At 64.7% G+C, this 18,407-nt stretch overlaps 1 protein-coding gene across 1 annotated transcript in view; it reads left to right on the top strand.

Moving 5' to 3' along the window:
- The window catches only part of CACNA1A (calcium voltage-gated channel subunit alpha1 A), a 73,836-nt gene that overhangs the window by 17,942 nt on the left and 37,487 nt on the right, over positions 1 to 18,407 (top strand). Inside the window, 12 exon segments of the mRNA XM_033083753.2 lie at positions 769 to 825; positions 951 to 1,043; positions 4,142 to 4,351; positions 6,326 to 6,438; positions 9,122 to 9,234; positions 11,990 to 12,121; positions 12,213 to 12,285; positions 12,379 to 12,496; positions 12,586 to 12,653; positions 12,747 to 12,853; positions 14,655 to 15,368; positions 15,456 to 15,817. Coding sequence (XP_032939644.1) covers positions 769 to 825; positions 951 to 1,043; positions 4,142 to 4,351; positions 6,326 to 6,438; positions 9,122 to 9,234; positions 11,990 to 12,121; positions 12,213 to 12,285; positions 12,379 to 12,496; positions 12,586 to 12,653; positions 12,747 to 12,853; positions 14,655 to 15,368; positions 15,456 to 15,817 — 2,160 coding nt within the window.

The following is an 18,407-nucleotide window of genomic DNA, read 5'->3' on the forward strand; positions in this document are numbered from 1 at the left end:
AAATCCTCCCCGACCCCCCAAATCCCCCCCAGCCCCTCCCAAATCTCCCCAAATCTCCCCGATCCCCCCCAGGGGGTTTCTGGGGTCCCCCCCCCAAACACCCCCGAGCCCCCTCCCAGTGCGTTCCCCCCTCCCCAAATCCTCTCCAACCCCTCCGAACCCTCCCCGACCCCCTGGGACCCCCGGGACCCCCAAATCCTCCCCAAATCCTCTCCAGCCCCTCCCAGCATCTCCGGCCGCCCCCTCGGGACCCCCGGGACCCCCTGAGCCCCCTCTCAACCATCTCCAAACCCTTTCAGTGCTCCCGAACACCCCAAAATCTCCCCCAGAGCCCCCTTGAGCCCCCCTAGACCTGATCCCCGAGCCCCCCCGATCCCCTCTGAACCCCCAGACCCCCGAGACCCCCCCCAGACCCCCCCCTGAGCCCCCCTGAGCCCCCCGCTTTCCCTCAGAAGAGGTGATCCTGGCCGAGGACGAGCCCCCCTGAGACCCCAGACCCCCCCAGACCCCCCCTGAGCCCCCTCTAGACCTGACCCCCGATCCCCCCAAATCCCCCTGAACCCCCAGCCCCCCAATCCCCCCCCGACCCCCCCCCAGCCCCCCTGAGCCCCCCGCTTTCCCTCAGAAGAGGCGATCCTGGCCGAGGACGAGCCCCCCTGAGACCCCCCTAAACCTGATCCCTGAACCCCCCCGAGCCCCCCAGACCCCCCCAGCCCCCCAGACCCCCCCAGCCCCCCCGATCCCCCTGAGCCCCCCGCTTTCCCTCAGAAGAGGTGATCCTGGCCGAGGACGAGCCCGAGGCCGAGCCCCGCCGCCCCTTCGATGGTAAGTGCGCAGCCCCCTCCCCTCCCCCCCTCCCCCCGCCCCGGGGGCGACCCCCGGGACCCCCCGCGACCCCCGCGGGACCCCCCCGGGTGACGGCCGCCCCCCTGTGCCCCCCCCCCCTGCGGGAGCTCTCCGGAGGGCCACCAGCAAGAGGAGCAAGACGGACCTGCTGAGCCCCGAGGAGGGCGAGGAGCAGCTGGGGGACATCGCGGCCATGGGTGGGTGACAATGAGGGGTGACACTGGGGGGACATCGCGGCCATGGGTGGGTGACAATGAGGGGTGACACTGGGGGGACATCGCGGCCATGGGTGGGTGACAATGAGGGGACACGGGGGGGACATCGCGGCCATGGGTGGGTGACAATGGGGGGACATCGCGGCCATGGGTGGGTGACAATGAGGGGACAGCTGGGGGGGACATCGCGGCCATGGGTGGGTGACAATGAGGGGACATCGCGGCCATGGGTGGGTGACACCGGGGGGGGACACCGGGGGGACATCGCGGCCATGGGTGGGTGACAATGAGGGGACATCGGGGTGTGACAGCTGGGGGACATCGCGGCCATGGGTGGGTGACAATGAGGGGACATCGCGGCCATGGGTGGGTGACAATGAGGGGACAGCTGGGGGACATCGCGGCCATGGGTGGGTGACAATGAGGGGACATCGCGGCCATGGGTGGGTGACAATGAGGGGACATCGCGGCCATGGGTGGGTGACAATGAGGGGTGACAGCTGGGGGACATCGCGGCCATGGGTGGGTGACAATGAGGGGGACAGCTGGGGGACATCGAGGGGTGACACCGGGGGGACATCGCGGCCATGGGTGGGTGACACCGGGGGGACAGCTGGGGGACATCGCGGCCATGGGTGGGTGACAATGAGGGGACAGCTGGGGGACATCGAGGGGTGACAACTGGGGGACATCGCGGCCATGGGTGGGTGACAATGAGGGGACATCGCGGCCATGGGTGGGTGACAAGGGGGGGGACACGGGGGGGACATCGCGGCCATGGGTGGGTGACAATGAGGGGACAGCTGGGGGACATCGCGGCCATGGGTGGGTGACAATGGGTGACATCGGGGTGTGACAGCTGGGGGACATCGCGGCCATGGGTGGGTGACAATGAGGGGACATCGCGGCCATGGGTGGGTGACAATGAGGGGGACATCGGGGGGGTGACAGCTGGGGGACATCGCGGCCATGGGTGGGTGACAATGAGGGGACATCGCGGCCATGGGTGGGTGACAATGAGGGGGACACCGGGGGGGTGACAGCTGGGGGACATCGCGGCCATGGGTGGGTGACAATGAGGGGACATCGCGGCCATGGGTGGGTGACAATGGGGGGTGACACCGGGGGGGGACAGCTGGGGGACATCGCGGCCATGGGTGGGTGACAATGAGGGGACATCGCGGCCATGGGTGGGTGACACCGGGGGTGACACCGGGGGGGTGACACTGGGGGGGACATCGGGGTGACATCGCGGCCATGGGTGGGTGACAATGAGGGGTGACAGCTGGGGGACATCGAGGGGTGACAGCTGGGGGACATCGCGGCCATGGGTGGGTGACAATGAGGGGACATCGCGGCCATGGGTGGGTGACAATGGGGGGACATCGCGGCCATGGGTGGGTGACAATGAGGGGACATCGCGGCCATGGGTGGGTGACACCGGGGGGGACATCGCGGCCATGGGTGGGTGACAATGAGGGGACATCGCGGCCATGGGTGGGTGACACCGGGGGGGACATCGCGGCCATGGGTGGGTGACACGGGGGGGACACGGGGGGGGACACGGCGGGGGGAATGGCTGGGGGCTGGGGGGTGGCCCAGGGATGGTTTGGGGTGACAATCCAGGGGTCTGGGTGTGCACCAATGGCGGTTTGGGGACAGTGGGTGGCACAGGTGACACAGTGACGGTTTGGGGGCGGTGGGTGACACAGGGACAGCCTGAGGTGACAGTGCAGTGATGGTTTGGTGGCGATGGGTGTCACAGGTGACACAGGGACAGCCTGAGAGGACACTGGGATGGCTGGAGTGACAATCCAGGGGTCAAGGGTCACCCCAGGGATGGTTTGGAGTGACACAGGGATCCGTGGGATGACAATCCAGGGGTCTAGGGGTGTCCCAGGGACGGTATGGGGACACGGGGACTGCCCGGGGTGACACAGGGATGGTTTGGTGTTGATGGGTGGCACAGGTGACACAGGAATTGTCTGGGGTGACAATCCAGGGGTCCAGGGGCACCCAGGGATGGTTTGGAGTGACACAGGGACAGCTTGGGGTGTCCCAGGGCTGGTTTGGTGGCAGTGGGTGACACAGGTGACACAGAGACATCCTGGGGTGGCACAGGTGACACAGGGACAGTGTGGGGTGGCACAGGTGACACAGGGATGGTTTGGTGACACGGTGACACCCCGGTGTGACCCTCAGGGCTGGTTTGGTGGCAGTGGGTGGCACAGGTGACACAGGGTTGGTTTGGGGACACGGTGACACCCCGGTGTGACCCTCAGGGATGGTTTGGTGACACGGTGACACCCCGGTGTGACACAGTGACACCCCGGTGTGACACAGGGACAGCCCGGGGTGGCACAGGTGACACAGGGATGGTTTGGTGACACGGTGACATCCCGGTGTGACCCTCAGGGATGGTTTGGTGACACGGTGACACCCCGGTGTGACCCTCGGGGATGGTTTGGTGGCAGTGGGTGGCACAGGTGACACGGTGACACCCCGGTGTGACTCTCGGGGATGGTTTGGTGGCAGTGGGTGGCACAGGTGACACGGTGACACCCCGGTGTGACTCTCGGGGATGGTTTGGGGACACAGGGATGGTTTGGTGACACGGTGACACCCCGGTGTGACACAGGGACAGTGTGGGGTGGCACAGGGACAGTCTGAGGGACACGGTGACACCCCGGTGTGACCCTCGGGGACAGCCTGGGGACACGGTGACACCCCGGTGTGACTCTCAGGGCTGGTTTGGGGGCAGTGGGTGACACAGGTGACACAGGGATGGTTTGGTGACACGGTGACACCCCGGTGTGACCCTCAGGGATGGTTTGGGGTGGCACAGGTGACACGGTGACAGTGTGGGGTGGCACAGGTGACACGGGGATGGTTTGGGGTGACACAGGTAACACGGGGACATCCCGGTGTGACACGGTGACCCCCCGGTGTGACCCTGGTGACACGGTGACCCCCCTGTGTGACCCTCAGGGATGGTTTGGGGTGGCACAGGTGACACAGGGATGCCTGAGGTGACACAGTGACCCCCCGGTGTGACCCTGCCGTCCCTCTGTCCCCGCCAGGCTCGCCGTTCGCCCGCGCCAGCCTCAGGAGCGCCAAGCTGGAGAACGCCACCGTGTTCCACCGGCGCGAGCGCCGCGTGCGCTTCCACATCCGGCGCGTGGTGAAAACTCAGGCCTTCTACTGGACCGTGCTCGGCCTGGTAGCGCTCAACACCCTGTGTGTTGCTATCGTTCACTACGACCAGCCAGATTGGCTTTCCGACTTCCTCTGTGAGTCTGAGACCCCCGGGACCCCTCCCAAAAAAACCCCGGGACCCCCAAACCCAACAGAGACCCCCAAACCCAACAGAGACCCCCCAAATCTCCCCCTGTGTGTTGCTATCGTTCACTACGACCAGCCAGATTGGCTTTCCGACTTCCTCTGTGAGTCTGGGGGCTGCGACCCCCGAGACCCCCCCAGAGACCCCCTCCGGGACCCCCAAACCCGACAGAGATCCCCAGGGACCCCCAAATCCCCCCCCGTGTGTTGCTATCGTTCACTACGACCAGCCAGATTGGCTTTCCGACTTCCTCTGTGAGTCCGGGACCCCCGGGACCCCCCCCAAAAAAAACCCGAGATCCCCAAACCCGACAGAGACCCCCAAACCCTGCCAGGGACCCCCAAACCCGACAGGGACCCCCCAAATCTCCCCCTGTGTGTTGCTATCGTTCACTACGACCAGCCAGATTGGCTTTCCGACTTCCTCTGTGAGTCTGGGACCCCCGGGACCCCCCCCAAAAAAAACCCGGGACCCCCCCAAACAACCCCGAGATTCCCAAACCACATAGAGATCCCTAAACCCAACAGAGACCCCCCCAAACCCCCCCTGTGTGTTGCTATCGTTCACTACGACCAGCCAGATTGGCTTTCCGACTTCCTCTGTGAGTCCGGGACCCCCGGGACCCCCCCCAAAAAAAACCCGGGACCCCCAAACCCCACAGAGATCCACAAACCCTGCCAGGGACCCCCAAACCCCCCTGTGTGTTGCTATCGTTCACTACGACCAGCCAGATTGGCTTTCCGACTTCCTCTGTGAGTCTGGGGGCTGCGACCCCCCCCAAATAACCCCGGGACCCCCAAACCACATAGAGATCCCTAAACCTTCCCGGGACCCCCAAACCCGACAGAGACCCCCAAACCCTGCCAGAGATCCCCAGGGACCCCCAAACCCCCCTGTGTGTTGCTATCGTTCACTACGACCAGCCAGATTGGCTTTCCGACTTCCTCTGTGAGTCTGGGACCCCCGGGACCCCCGGGACCCCCCCCAAAAAAAACCCGGGACCCCCAGAGATCCACAACCCCCATCAGAGACCCCCCAACCCAACAGAGACCCCAAACCCCCCCCGTGTGTTGCTATCGTTCACTACGACCAGCCAGATTGGCTTTCCGACTTCCTCTGTGAGTCCGGGACCCCCGGGACCCCCCCAAAAAAAACCCGGGACCCCCAAACCCCACAGAGATCCCCAAACCCCTCAGAGACCCCCCAAACCCGACAGAGACCCCCCCCAGAGATCCCCAACCCCTCCCAGAGGCCCCTGGGACCCCCAAAGCCCCCCTGACATCCCCGGGACCCCCCCCTAAATCCCCAAACCCCTCAGAGACCCCCAAACCCTGCCAGAGACCCCTAAACCTTCCCGGGACCCCCAAACCACCCCCGGGACCCCCAAACACCCCCAGAGACCCCCAAATCCACTGCAGCCCCCCAGACCCCCCAGAGCCCCCCAGAACCCCCCCCAAGACCCCCCAATTCCCCCCGACCCCCCCCGGCTCACAGGACCCCTCCCCGAGTTTTTGGGGTCCCCCCTCACGGCTGTGTCCCCCCCCAGAGTTTTTTGGGGTCCCCCCCCGAATTTCGGGGTCCCCTCACGGCTGTGTCCCCCCCCCCAGAGTTTTTTGGGGTCCCCATTGAGTTTTTTGGGGTCCCCTCACGGCTGTGTCCCCCCCCCCCGAATTTTGGGGTCCCCCCCCGAGTTTTTGGGGTCCCCTCACGGCTGTGTCCCCCCCCCCCCAGAGTTTTTTGGGGTCCCCCACTGAGTTTTTGGGGTCCCCTCACCGAATTTCGGGGTCCCCTCACGGCTGTGTCCCCCCCCCGAATTTTGGGGTCCCCCCCGAATTTCGGGGTCCCCTCACGGCTGTGTCCCCCCCCCGAATTTTGGGGTCCCCCCCGAATTTTGGGGTCCCCTCACGGCTGTGTCCCCCCCCAGACTATGCAGAATTCATTTTCTTGGGACTCTTTATGTCCGAAATGTTTATAAAGATGTACGGGCTGGGGACGCGGCCTTACTTCCACTCGTCCTTCAACTGCTTCGACTGCGCCGTGAGCATTTGGGATTTCGGGTTTGGGATTGGGATTGGGGTGGGATCAATGGGATTTGGGGTTTGGGATTTCAGGGATTTGGGGTTTGGGGTTTGGGGTTTGGGACGCGGCCTTACTTCCACTCGTCCTTCAACTGCTTCGACTGCGCCGTGAGTGACGGGATTTGGGATTTGGGGTTTGGGATTTGGGATTTGGGATTGAGAATTTGGGGATTTGGGGGTTTGGGGTTTGGGATTTCAGGGATTTGGGATTTGGGGTTTGGGATTTTGGGATTTGGGGTGGGATCAATGGGATTTGGGGTTTGGGGTTTGGGGTTTGGGGTTTGGGGTTTGGGACGCGGCCTTACTTCCACTCGTCCTTCAACTGCTTCGACTGCGCCGTGAGCGACGGGATTTGGGTTGGGATTTGGGATTTGGGGTGGGATCAATGGGATTGGGGTTTGGGATTGGGATTTCAGGGGTTTGGGATTTGGGGTTTGGGGTTTGGGACGCGGCCTTACTTCCACTCGTCCTTCAACTGCTTCGACTGCGCCGTGAGTGACGGGATTTGGGATTGGGATTGGGGTGGGATCAATGGGATTTGGGGTTTGGGATTGGGATTTCAGGGATTTGGGGTTTGGGATTTGGGGTTTGGGGTTTGGGGTTTGGGACGCGGCCTTACTTCCACTCGTCCTTCAACTGCTTCGACTGCGCCGTGAGCGACGGGATTGGGATTGGGATTTGGGATTTTGGGGTTTGGAATTGAGAATTTGGGGATTTGGGGGTTTGGGGTTTGGGGTTTGCGATTTGGGGTTTGGGGATTTGGGGTTTGGGGTTTGGGGATTTGGGATTTGGGGTTTGGGACGCGGCCTTACTTCCACTCGTCCTTCAACTGCTTCGACTGCGCCGTGAGCAGCGGGATTTGGGATTGGGATTGGGGATTGGGATTGGGATTGGGATTTGGGGTTTGGGATTGGGGTGGGATCAATGGGATTTGGGGTTTGGGGTTTGGGATTTCAGGGATTTGGGGTTTGGGGTTTGGGACACGGCCTTACTTCCACTCGTCCTTCAACTGCTTCGACTGCGCCGTGAGCGACGGGAACGGGATTGGGATTTGGGATTTGGGATTTGGGGTTTTGGGGTTTGGGATTTGGGGTTTGGGGATTTGGGGTTTGGGATTGGGGGTTTGGGATTTGGAATTCAGAATTTGGGGGTTTGGGATTTGGGATCTAGATTTGGGATTTGGCGTGGGATCAGGGGGATGGAATCAATGGGATGAGATTTTGGGCTGGGATTTTAGGACAGGATTTCGAGCTGGGATTTCGGGCTGGGATTTCGGGCTGGGATTTTAGGATGGGATTTTGGGCTGTGATTTTGAGCTGGGATTTTGGGATGGAATCAATGGGATGTGATTTCGGGCTGCGATTTTATTTTGGGCTGGGATTTTGGACCGGAATTTTGGGCTGTGATTTTAGGTTGAGATTTTAGGTTGGGATTTCGGGCTGTGATTTTGGGACGGGATCAGTGGGATGGGATTTTAGGATGGGATTTTAGGGCGAGATTTTGAGCTGTGGTTTCGGGATGTGATTTTAGGACGGGATTTTGAGCTGAGATTTTGTGCTGGGATTTTGGAATGGGCTGGGATTTTAGGTTGGGATTTTGGGCTGGGATTTTAGGACGGGATTTTGAGCTGTGATTTCGGGCTGTGATTTTGGGATGGGATCAATGGGATGTGATTTTGGGCTGGGATTTTATTTTGGGCTGGGATTTCGGACTGGGATTTTGTGCTGGGATTTTATTTTAGGTTGGGATTTTGGGCTGTGATTTTGGGCTGGGATTTTGGGATGGGATCAATAGGATGTGATTTTGGGCTGGGGTTTTATTTTGGGCTGGGATTTTGGACCGGAATTTTGGGCTGTGATTTTAGGTTGGGATTTTAGGTTGGGATTTCGGGTTGGGATTTTGGGACAGGATCAGTGGGATGGGATTTTAGGATGGGATTTTAGGGCGAGATTTTGAGCTGTGGTTTCGGGATGAGATTTTAGGACGGGATTTTGAGTTGTGATTTTGTGCTGGGATTTTGGAATGGGATGGGATTTTTGGATGGGATTTCAGGCCGGGATTTGGGCTGGGATTTTGTGCTGGGATTTCGGGCTGGGATTTGGGCTGGGATTTCGGGATGGGATGGGATTTTGGACTGTGATTTTGGGATGGGATTTTGGGCTGGGCTGGGATTTTAGGACGGGATTTCGGGCTGTGATTTCGGCTGGGATTTCGGACTGGGATTTTGTGCTGGGATTTTGTGCTGGGATTTTGTGCTGGGATTTTAGGTTGGGATTTTGGGACGGGATCAGTGGGATGGGATTTTAGGATGGGATTTTAGGGCGAGATTTTGATCTGAGATTTTTGACTGGGATTTTGTGCTGGGATTTTGGAATGGGATGGGATTTTAGGACGGGATTTTGGGATGGGATTTTGGGCTGTGATTTCGTGCTGGGATTTCGGGATGGGATGGGATTTTGGGATGGAATCAGTGGGATGGGATGGAATTTTGTGCTGGGATTTTGTGCTGGGATTTCGGGATGGGATTTGGGCTGGGATTTTGGGATGAGATTTTGGGACGAGATTTTGGGATTTCGGGCTGGGACGGGATTCCGGGCTGTGATTTTGGCTGCCTCCATCTCGGGACGCCGCTCCCTCCCCAGGTCATCATCGGAAGCATCTTCGAGGTGATCTGGGCTGTTGTGAAGCCGGGAACTTCCTTCGGCATCAGCGTGCTGCGAGCTCTCAGGTTACTGCGCATCTTCAAAGTCACCAAGTGAGCCCCGGGTCCCCCGATGTCCCCTGATGTCACCCGGTGTCCCCTGATGTCACCCGGTGTCCCCTGTGTCCCCTGATGTCCCCCCAGTGTCCCCAGTGTCCCCCTGCTGTCCCTGCTGTTCCCAGTGTCCCCAGTGTCCCCAGTGTCCCCCCAGTGTCCCCCAGTGTCCCCTGCTGTCCCCAGTGTCCCTCCGTCCCTGCTGTCACCTGCTGTCCCCCAGTGTCCCCCCAGTGTCCCCCCAGTGTCCTCAGTGTCCCCAGTGTCCCCCCAGTGTCCCCAGTGTCCCCTGCCATCCCTGCTGTCCCCTGCTGTCCCCTGCTGTCCCCAGTGTCCCCTGCTGTCCCCGCTGTCCCTGTTGTCCCCCAGTGTCCCCCCTGCTGTCCCCCACTGTCCCCCCAGTGTCCCCAGTGTCCCCTGCTGTCCCCGCTGTCCCCCCAGTGTCCCCTGCTGTCCCCTGCTGTGTCCCCAGTGTCCTTGCTGTCCCCTGCTGTCCCCCAGTGTCCCCCCAGTGTCCCCAGTGTCCCCCGCGCCCCACAGCCGCGCTCTCCCCTGCTGTCCCCTGCTGTCCCCCCAGTGTCCCCAGTGTCCCCTGCTGTCCCCTGCTGTCCCCTCCTGTCCCTGCTGTCCCCCCACGCCCCCACAGCCGCGCTGTCCCCTGTTGTCCCCAGTGTCCCCTGCTGTCCCCGGTCCCCCCAGTATCCCCAGTGTCCCCCCAGTGTCCCCAGTGTCCCCCACGCCCCACAGCCGCGCTGTCCCCTGCTGTCCCCTGCTGTCCCTGCTGTCCCTGCTGTCCCCCAGTGTCCCCCAGTGTCCCCCCGAGCCCCCACAGCCGCGCTGTCCCCGCTGTCCCCAGTGTCCCCTGGTGTCCCTGCTGTGCCCTGCTGTCCCCCAGTGTCCCCCCAGTGTCCCCCAGTGTCCCCAGTGTCCCCCAGTGTCCCCTGCTGTCCCCTGATGTCCCTGCTGTCCCTGCTGTCCCCTGCTGTCCCCAGTGTCCCCAGTGTCCCCCCAGTGTCCTCTCAGTGTCCCCAGTGTCCCCAATGTCCCCAGTGTCCCCAGTGTCCCCCAGTGTCCCCACTGTCCCCCCAGTGTCCCCCCAGTGTCCCCTGCTATCCCCCCAGTGTCCCCCCAGTGTCCCCAGTGTCCCCCGTGCCCCCACAGCCCTGCTGTCCCCTGCTGTCCCCTGCTGTCCCCCCAGTGTCCCCCCAGTGTCCCCAGTGTCCCCCACGCCCCACAGCCGCGCTGTCCCCTGCTGTCCCCCCAGTGTCCCCAGTGTCCCCAGTGTCCCCCCAGTGTCCCCAGTGTCCCCCCAGTGTCCCCCAGTGTCCCCAGTGTCCCCCCACGCCCCACAGCCGCGCTGTCCCCTCCTGTCCCCTCCTGTCCCCTGCTGTCCCCAGTGTCCCCAGTGTCCCCAGTGTCCCCAGTGTCCCCCGCTGTCCCCCCAGTGTCCCCAGTGTCCCCAGTGTCCCCAGTGTCCCCCGCTGTCCCCCCAGTGTCCCCAGTGTCCCCAGTGTCCCCCAGTGTCCCCAGTGTCCCCAGTGTCCCCCAGTGTCCCCCCAGTGTCCCCCCAATGTCCCCCCAGTGTCCCCAGTGTCCCCAGTGTCCCCCCAGTGTCCCCCAGTGTCCCCAGTGTCCCCAGTGTCCCCCAGTGTCCCCAGTGTCCCCCCAGTGTCCCTCAGTGTCCCCAGTGTCCCCAGTGTCCCCTGCCATCCCTGATGTCCCCTGCTGTCCCTGCTGTCCCCAGTGTCCCCCCAGTGTCCCCAGTGTCCCCTGGTGTCCCCAGTGTCCCCCCAGTGTCCCCCCAGTGTCCCCCCAGTGTCCCCTGATGTCACCCGGTGTCACCCGGTGTCACCCGGTGTCCCCACAGCCCTGCTGTCCCTGCTGTCCCCCGCTGTCCCCAGTGTCCCCTGCCATCCCTGCTGTCCCCCAGTGTCCCCTGCTGTCCCCCCAGTGTCCCCCAGTGTCCCCAGTGTCCCCAGTGTCCCCAGTGCCCCCCAGTGTCCCCAGTGTCCCCGCGCCCCACAGCTGCGCTGTCCCCCAGTGTCCCCAGTGTCCCCTGCTGTCCCTGCAGTCCCCCCAGTGTCCCCCAGTGTCCCCCAGTGTCCCCCCAGTGTCCCCAGTGTCCCCAGTGTCCCCTGCTGTCCCTGCTCTCCCCCCAGTGTCCCCAGTGTCCCCAGTGTCCCCAGTGTCCCCTGCTGTCCCTGCTGTCCCCTGCTGTCCCTGCTCTCCCCCCAATGTCCCCAGTGTCCCCAGTGTCCCCCCGCGCCCCACAGCCGCGCTGTCCCCTGCTGTCCCCCAGTGTCCCCAGTGTCCCCAGTGTCCCCAGTGTCCCCCCAGTGTCCCCAGTGTCCCCAGTGTCCCCCCAGTGTCCCCCAGTGTCCCCCCAGTGTCCCCAGTGTCCCCAGTGTCCCCCCAGTGTCCCCAGTGTCCCCCCAGTGTCCCCAGTGTCCCCAGTGTCCCCCCAGTGTCCCCCAGTGTCCCCCCAGTGTCCCCAGTGTCCCCAGTGTCCCCGCGCCCCACAGCCGCGCTGTCCCCTGCTGTCCCTGCTGTCCCCTGCTGTCCCCAGTGTCCCCTGCTGTCCCCCCAGTGTCCCCAGTGTCCCCCAGTGTCCCCCCAGTGTCCCCAGTGTCCCCCCACTGTCCCCAGTGTCCCCCTGCGCCCCACAGCCGCGCTGTCCCCGCTGTCCCCAGTGTCCCCCGCTGTCCCCCCAGTGTCCCCAGTGTCCCCGCGCCCCACAGCCGCGCTGTCCCCGCAGGTACTGGGCTTCCCTGCGGAACCTGGTGGTGTCCCTGCTCAACTCCATGAAATCCATCATCAGCCTCCTCTTCCTCCTCTTCCTCTTCATCGTCGTCTTCGCCCTTTTGGGGATGCAGCTCTTCGGGGGACAGTGAGTGACCGGCCGGGGAGGGGCGGGGGTCCCCGGGGGGGGTCTCTGTGCCCCCCAAATCCCACCGCTGCCCCCTCCCCAACCCCCCCAGGTTCAATTTCGACGACGGGACCCCTCCCACCAATTTCGACACTTTCCCAGCAGCAATAATGACGGTGTTTCAGGTAAACCCCACCCCGGGGAGGGGAGGAGAGGGGGGGTCCTGGCGGGGCGGGGGGGGGTCCCCGCTGCCCCCAGGGCTGCTCGCTCCCCCCCAGATCCTGACGGGAGAAGACTGGAACGCGGTGATGTACGACGGGATCAAATCTCAGGGCGGCGTCAAGGGCGGGATGGTTTTCTCCGTCTACTTCATTGTGCTCACCCTCTTCGGAAATTGTATCCTGGGGGTCCTGGGGGGGCTCTGGGGGGGCTCTGGGCGGGGAGGGGCTGCCCTGGACCCCGCTTTGCCTTGACGGGACCCCCAGACACCCTCCTGAACGTCTTCTTGGCCATCGCCGTGGACAACTTGGCCAACGCGCAGGAGCTCACCAAGGTCGGGGTCCGGGGGGCTCGGGGGGTCTGGGGGGGCTCGGAGGGTCCTGGGGGGGCTCGGGGCAGGGCTGGACGTGGCGCTGGGGCGTTGCAGGACGAGCAGGAGGAGGAGGAAGCCGCCAACCAGAAGCTGGCGCTGCAGAAGGCGAAGGAGGTGGCCGAGGTCAGCCCGCTGTCCGCAGCCAACATGTCGGTCAGCATGTGAGTGTCCGGAGCCCGCGGGATCGCCCGGGACTCACCCGGGATACACCCGGGATACACCTGGGATACACCCGGGATACACCCCTGGAACCACCTCGGGATCCATCCCGGCTCCATCCCTGAATCCATCCCTGAATCCATCCCTGAATCCATCCCGGCTCCATCCCGGCTCCATCCCTGAATCCATCCCGGCTCCATCCCTGAATCCATCCCGGCTCCATCCCGGCTCCATCCCTGAATCCATCCCGGCTCCATCCCTGAATCCATCCCTGAATCCATCCCAGCTCTATCCCCGGCTCCATCCCGGCTCCATCCCTGAATCCATCCCTGAATCCATCCCGGCTCCATCCCGGCTCCATCCCTGAATCCATCCCGGCTCCATCCCTGAATCCATCCCGGCTCCATCCCGGCTCCATCCCTGAATCCATCCCGGCTCCATCCCTGAATCCATCCCTGAATCCATCCCAGCTCTATCCCCGGCTCCATCCCGGCTCCATCCCTGAATCCATCCCTGAATCCATCCCGGCTCCATCCCGGCTCCATCCCTGAATCCATCCCTGAATCCATCCCGGCTCCATCCCTGAATCCATCCCGGCTCCATCCCTGAATCCATCCCCGGCTCAATCCCGGCTCCATCCCTGAATCCATCCCTGAATCCATCCCTGAATCCATCCCGGCTCCATCCCTGAATCCATCCCCTGAATCCATCCCTGAATCCATCCCGGCTCCATCCCTGAATCCATCCCTGAATCCATCCCTGAATCCATCCCGGCTCCATCCCTGAATCCATCCCAGCTCCATCCCGGCTCCATCCCGGCTCCATCCCTGAATCCATCCCGGCTCCATCCCGGCTCCATCCCGAATCCATCCCGGCTCCATCCCTGAATCCATCCCCAGCTCCATCCCGGCTCCATCCCGGCTCCATCCCTGAATCCATCCCTGAATCCATCCCGGCTCCATCCCGGCTCCATCCCGGCTCCATCCCTGAATCCATCCCTGGCTCCATCCCTGAATCCATGCCGGCTCCATCCCTGAATCCATCCCGGCCCCATCCCGGCTCCATCCCGGCTCCATCCCTGAATCCATCCCCGGCTCCATCCCTGAATCCATCCCGGCTCCATCCCTGAATCCATCCCTGAATCCATCCCTGAATCCATCCCTGAATCCATCCCGGCTCCATCCCGGCTCCATCCCTGAATCCATCCCGGCTCCATCCCGGCTCCATCCCCGAATCCATCCCTGAATCCATCCCGGCTCCATCCCTGAATCCATCCCTGAATCCATCCCTGAATCCATCCCTGAATCCATCCCGGCTCCATCCCTGAATCCATCCCGGCTCCATCCCTGAATCCATCCCGGCTCCATCCCTGAATCCATCCCGGCTCCATCCCGGCTCCATCCCGGCTCCATCCCTGAATCCATCCCGGCTCCATCCCTGAATCCATCCCGGCTCCATCCCTGAATCCATCCCTGAATCCATCCCTGAATCCATCCCTGAATCCATCCCTGAATCCATCCCGGCTCCATCCCTGAATCCATCCCGGCTCCATCCCCGGTTCCATCCCATTCCCATCCTCTCCTCCATCCCGGATCCACCCCAGATCCACCCGGGATCCACCCGAGATCCATCCCGGCTCCATCCCAGCTCCATCCCGAATCGATCCCGGTTCCATTCACCCATCGATCTCGGTTCCATCCCATCCCCATCCTCTCCTCCACCCCACCCCTCCCGACCCCATCCCACCCCCGTCCCCTCCCCACCCCGACCCCTCCCGACCCAATCCCACCCCCGGGGCCGCAGGAAGGAGCAGCAGAAGAACCAGAAAAGCTCCAAGTCGGTGTGGGAGCAGCGCACCAGCGAGCTGCGCAAGCAGAACCTGCTGGCGAGCCGCGAGGCGCTCTACAGCGAGCTGGACCCCGAGGAGCGCTGGAAGGTTCCCTACGCCCGCCACCTCCGCCCGGACATGAAGACACACCTGGACCGTCCCCTCGTGGTGGACCCGCAGGAGAACCGCAACAACAACACCAACAAAACGCGTCCCGGCGAACCCCCGCCCGACCCCCGGTTCGGTCCGTTCCGCCCCGAGGAGCTGCGGCGGCAGCAGCCGCGCTACCCCGAGCACGGAGCGCGGCCCGGGGAGCCCCCGGCACCCCCCGGCAGCCGCCGGCCCCGCAGCAGCAGCCGCGAACCCGAGCGGGAGCCCAGCCAGGAGCGCGGCTACGCCGAGGGCGAGCGGCCCAAGGGGCGGCACCGGAGCCGCGCCGCGTCCCCGCCGGGAGAACGGGAGCACCGGAGGCACCGCGGGCACCGCCGCGGGCCCGAGGAGGGCGAGGAGGGGGCCAGACCGGAGAGGAGACAGCGACACCGAGAAGGGGGGAGGCCCCCGAGGGGAGAGGGCGACGGGGAGCACGGGGATGGCGAGCAGCGGAGGCGGCGGCACCGGCACGGAGCCCCGCCCGGGTACGACGGCGAGGGCAGGAGGGAGGACAAGGAGCGGCGGCACCGGAGGAGGAGGTGAGAGCGGTGAGAACCGGGAGGGACCCGGCCTGGAGCGGGTCTGGGGGTCCCCTCCGAGCCCCCCCTCGCCTGTGCCGCCCGCAGGGAGCCGCAGCCGCCGCCGCCGCCGCCGTCGGGCCCCACGCTCTCCACCACCCGCCCCATCCAGCAGGACCCGGCGCGCCGGGAGCCGCCCGTGGCCGAGGACATCGACAACATGAAGAACAACAAGCTGGCCACCGGCGAGCCCCCCGCGCCGCCCCCCGTGGGCAACCACACCCCCTGCCCCCTCCCTTCCGGACCCCCCCGCCGCCCCCCGCCCGCCGCCAACCCCCCGCCCCCCGAAAACAGCCTGGGGGTCACCAACCCCCCGAACAACCCCGCCAAGGCCGGGGGCAAACCCGAGCACACGGCCGTGGACATCCCGCCGCCCTTCCCGCCGCCCCCCAGCAACGCGCTGGTCCAAGGTGGGGGGGGCTGGGGGGGCTGGGGGGGGTTTGGGGGTTTGGGGGGGTCGGGGGTGTGCGGGTGATCTGGGGGATCGGGGATGTGGGGGTGATCAGGGGGGTCCCGGGGAGTTTGGGGGGGACCAGGGATGATCTGAGGGGGATCGGGGGTGGTCTGGGGGGTTCTGGGGGTGATCCGGGGGGTCCCGGGGGATTTGGGAGGGATCGGGGGTGGTCTGGGGGTCCTGGAGGGTTGGGGGATCGGGGGTGATTCGGGAGATCCCGAGGAGTTTGGGGGGATCGGGGGTGGTCTGGGGGGTCCCGAGGTGATCTGGGGGGTCCCGGGGGGTTTGGAGGGGTCGGGGGTGTGCGGGTGATCTGGGGGATCGGGGATGTGGGGGTGATCTGGGGGGTCCCAGGGTGATCTGGGGGGTCCCGGGGGGTTTGGAGGGGATTGGGGATGGTCTACGGGGTCCCAGGGTGATCTGGGGGGGATTGGTGGTGGTCTGGGGGTCCTGGAGGGTTGGGGGGATCGGGCGTGGTCTGGGGGGTCCCGGAGTGATCCGAGGGATCCTGGAGGAGTTGGGGGGATCGGGGGTGATCTGGTGTTCCCAGGGGTTTGGGGGGGATCGGGGGTGGTCTGGGGGGTCCCGGGGAATTTGGGGGGATCGAAGGTGTTGGGGTGATCTGGGGGATCGGGGATTTGGGGATGATCTGGGGGGTCCCGGGGATTTGGGAGGAATTGGGGATTTGGGGATGATCTGGGGGGTCCCGGGGCGTTTGCGGGGATCAGGGGTGATCTGGTGTTCCCAGGGGATTGGGGGGGAAATGGGGGTGATCTGGGGGGTCCCGGGTTAATCCGGGGGGTCCCGAGGGGTTTGGGGGGGATCGGGGGTTTGGGGGTGGTCTGGGGGATCGGGGTGATCTGGGGGGTCCCGGGGGATTTGCGGGGTTCAAGGGTAATGTGGTGTTCCCAGGGGTTTGGGGGGAGATTGGGGGTGGTCTGGGGGGTCCCGGGGTGGCCTGGGGGGTCCGGGGGGTTTGAGGGGGATTGGGGGTGGTCTGCGGGGTCCCAGGGTGGTCTGGGGGGTCCCGGTGTGATCTGGGGGGTCCCGGAGGGTTTGGGGGGTCCCGGGGGGTCTGGGGGGGATTGGGGGTGGTCTGGGGGGTCCGGGAGGTTTGAGGGGGTCGGGGGTGTGCGGGTGATCTGGGGGATCCGGGATATGGGGATGCTCTGGGGGGTCCCGGGGGGGTTTGGGGAGGATCAGGGGTGATCTGGTGTTCCCAGGGGTTTGGACGGGATTGGGGATGGTCTGAGGGGTCCCGGGGGTTTGGGAGGAATTGGGGATTTGGGGATGATCTGGGGGGGATCGGGGGATTTGCGGGGATCAGGGGTGATCTGGTGTTCCCAGGGGATTGGGGGGGAAATGGGGGTGATCTGGGGGGTCCCAGGGTGATCTGGGGGATCAGGGATGTGGGGATGATCTGGGGGGTCCCGGGGGTTTTGGGGGGTCGGGGGTGTGCGGATGATCTGGGGGGATCAGGGGTTTGGGGGTGATCTGGGGGGTCCTGGAGGAGTTGGGGGGATCAGGGGTGATCTGGTGTTCCCAGGGGTTTGGGGGGGGATTGGGGGTGGTCTGGGGGGTCCCGGGGTGATCTGGGGGTCCCGGGGGGTTTGGGGGGATCGGGGGTGTGCGGGTGTTTTGGGGGATCGGGGGGTTTGGGGGTGATTTGAGGGGTCCCGGGGGATTTGGGGGGATCAGGGATGTGCGGATGATCTGGGAGGGATTGGGGGTGATCCGGGAGATCCCGAGGAGTTTGGGGGGGATCGGGAGTGGTCTGGGGGATCAGGGACGTGGGGATGATCTGGAGGGTCCCGGGGGTTTGGGAGGAATTGGGGATTTGGGGATGATCTGGGGGGTCTCGGGGGATTTGCGGGGATCAGGGGTGATCTGGTGTTCCCAGGGGTTTGAGGGGGATTGGGGGTGATCTGGGGGGTCCCAGGGTGATCTGGGGGATCAGGGATTTGGGGATGATCCGGGGGATCCCGAGGAGTTTGGGGGGGATCGGGGGTGGTCTGGGGGATCAGGGATGTGGGGGCGATCTGGGGGGTCCCGGGGTGATCTGGGGGGTCCGGGGGATTTGGGGGGGATTGGGGGTGGTCTGGGGGTCCTGGAGGGTTGGGGGGATCGGGCGTGGTCTGGGGGGTCCCGAGGTGATCCGAGGGATCCTGGAGGAGTTGGGGGAATCAGGGGTGATCTGGTGTTCCCAGGGGTTTGAGGGGGATTGGGGGTGATCTGGGGGGTCCCAGGGTGATCTGGGGGATCGGGGATTTGGGGATGATCCGGGGGATCCCGAGGAGTTTGGGGGGGATCGGGGGTGGTCTGGGGGATCAGGGATGTGGGGGCGATCTGGGAGGTCCCGGGGTGATCTGGGGGGTCCCGGGGTGATCTGGGAGGTCCCGGGGTGATCTGGGGGGTCCCGGGGGGTTTGGGGGGGATCGGGGGTGTGGGGGCGATCTGGGGGATCGGGGATTTGGGGGTGGTCTGGGGGGTCCCGGGGGGTTTGGGAGGGATCGGGGGTTTGGGGGTGGTCTGGGGGGATCGGGGGT

Source organism: Catharus ustulatus, chromosome 33 (assembly GCF_009819885.2).
Source record: "Catharus ustulatus isolate bCatUst1 chromosome 33, bCatUst1.pri.v2, whole genome shotgun sequence".
NCBI classification, from domain to species: Eukaryota; Metazoa; Chordata; class Aves; order Passeriformes; family Turdidae; genus Catharus; species Catharus ustulatus.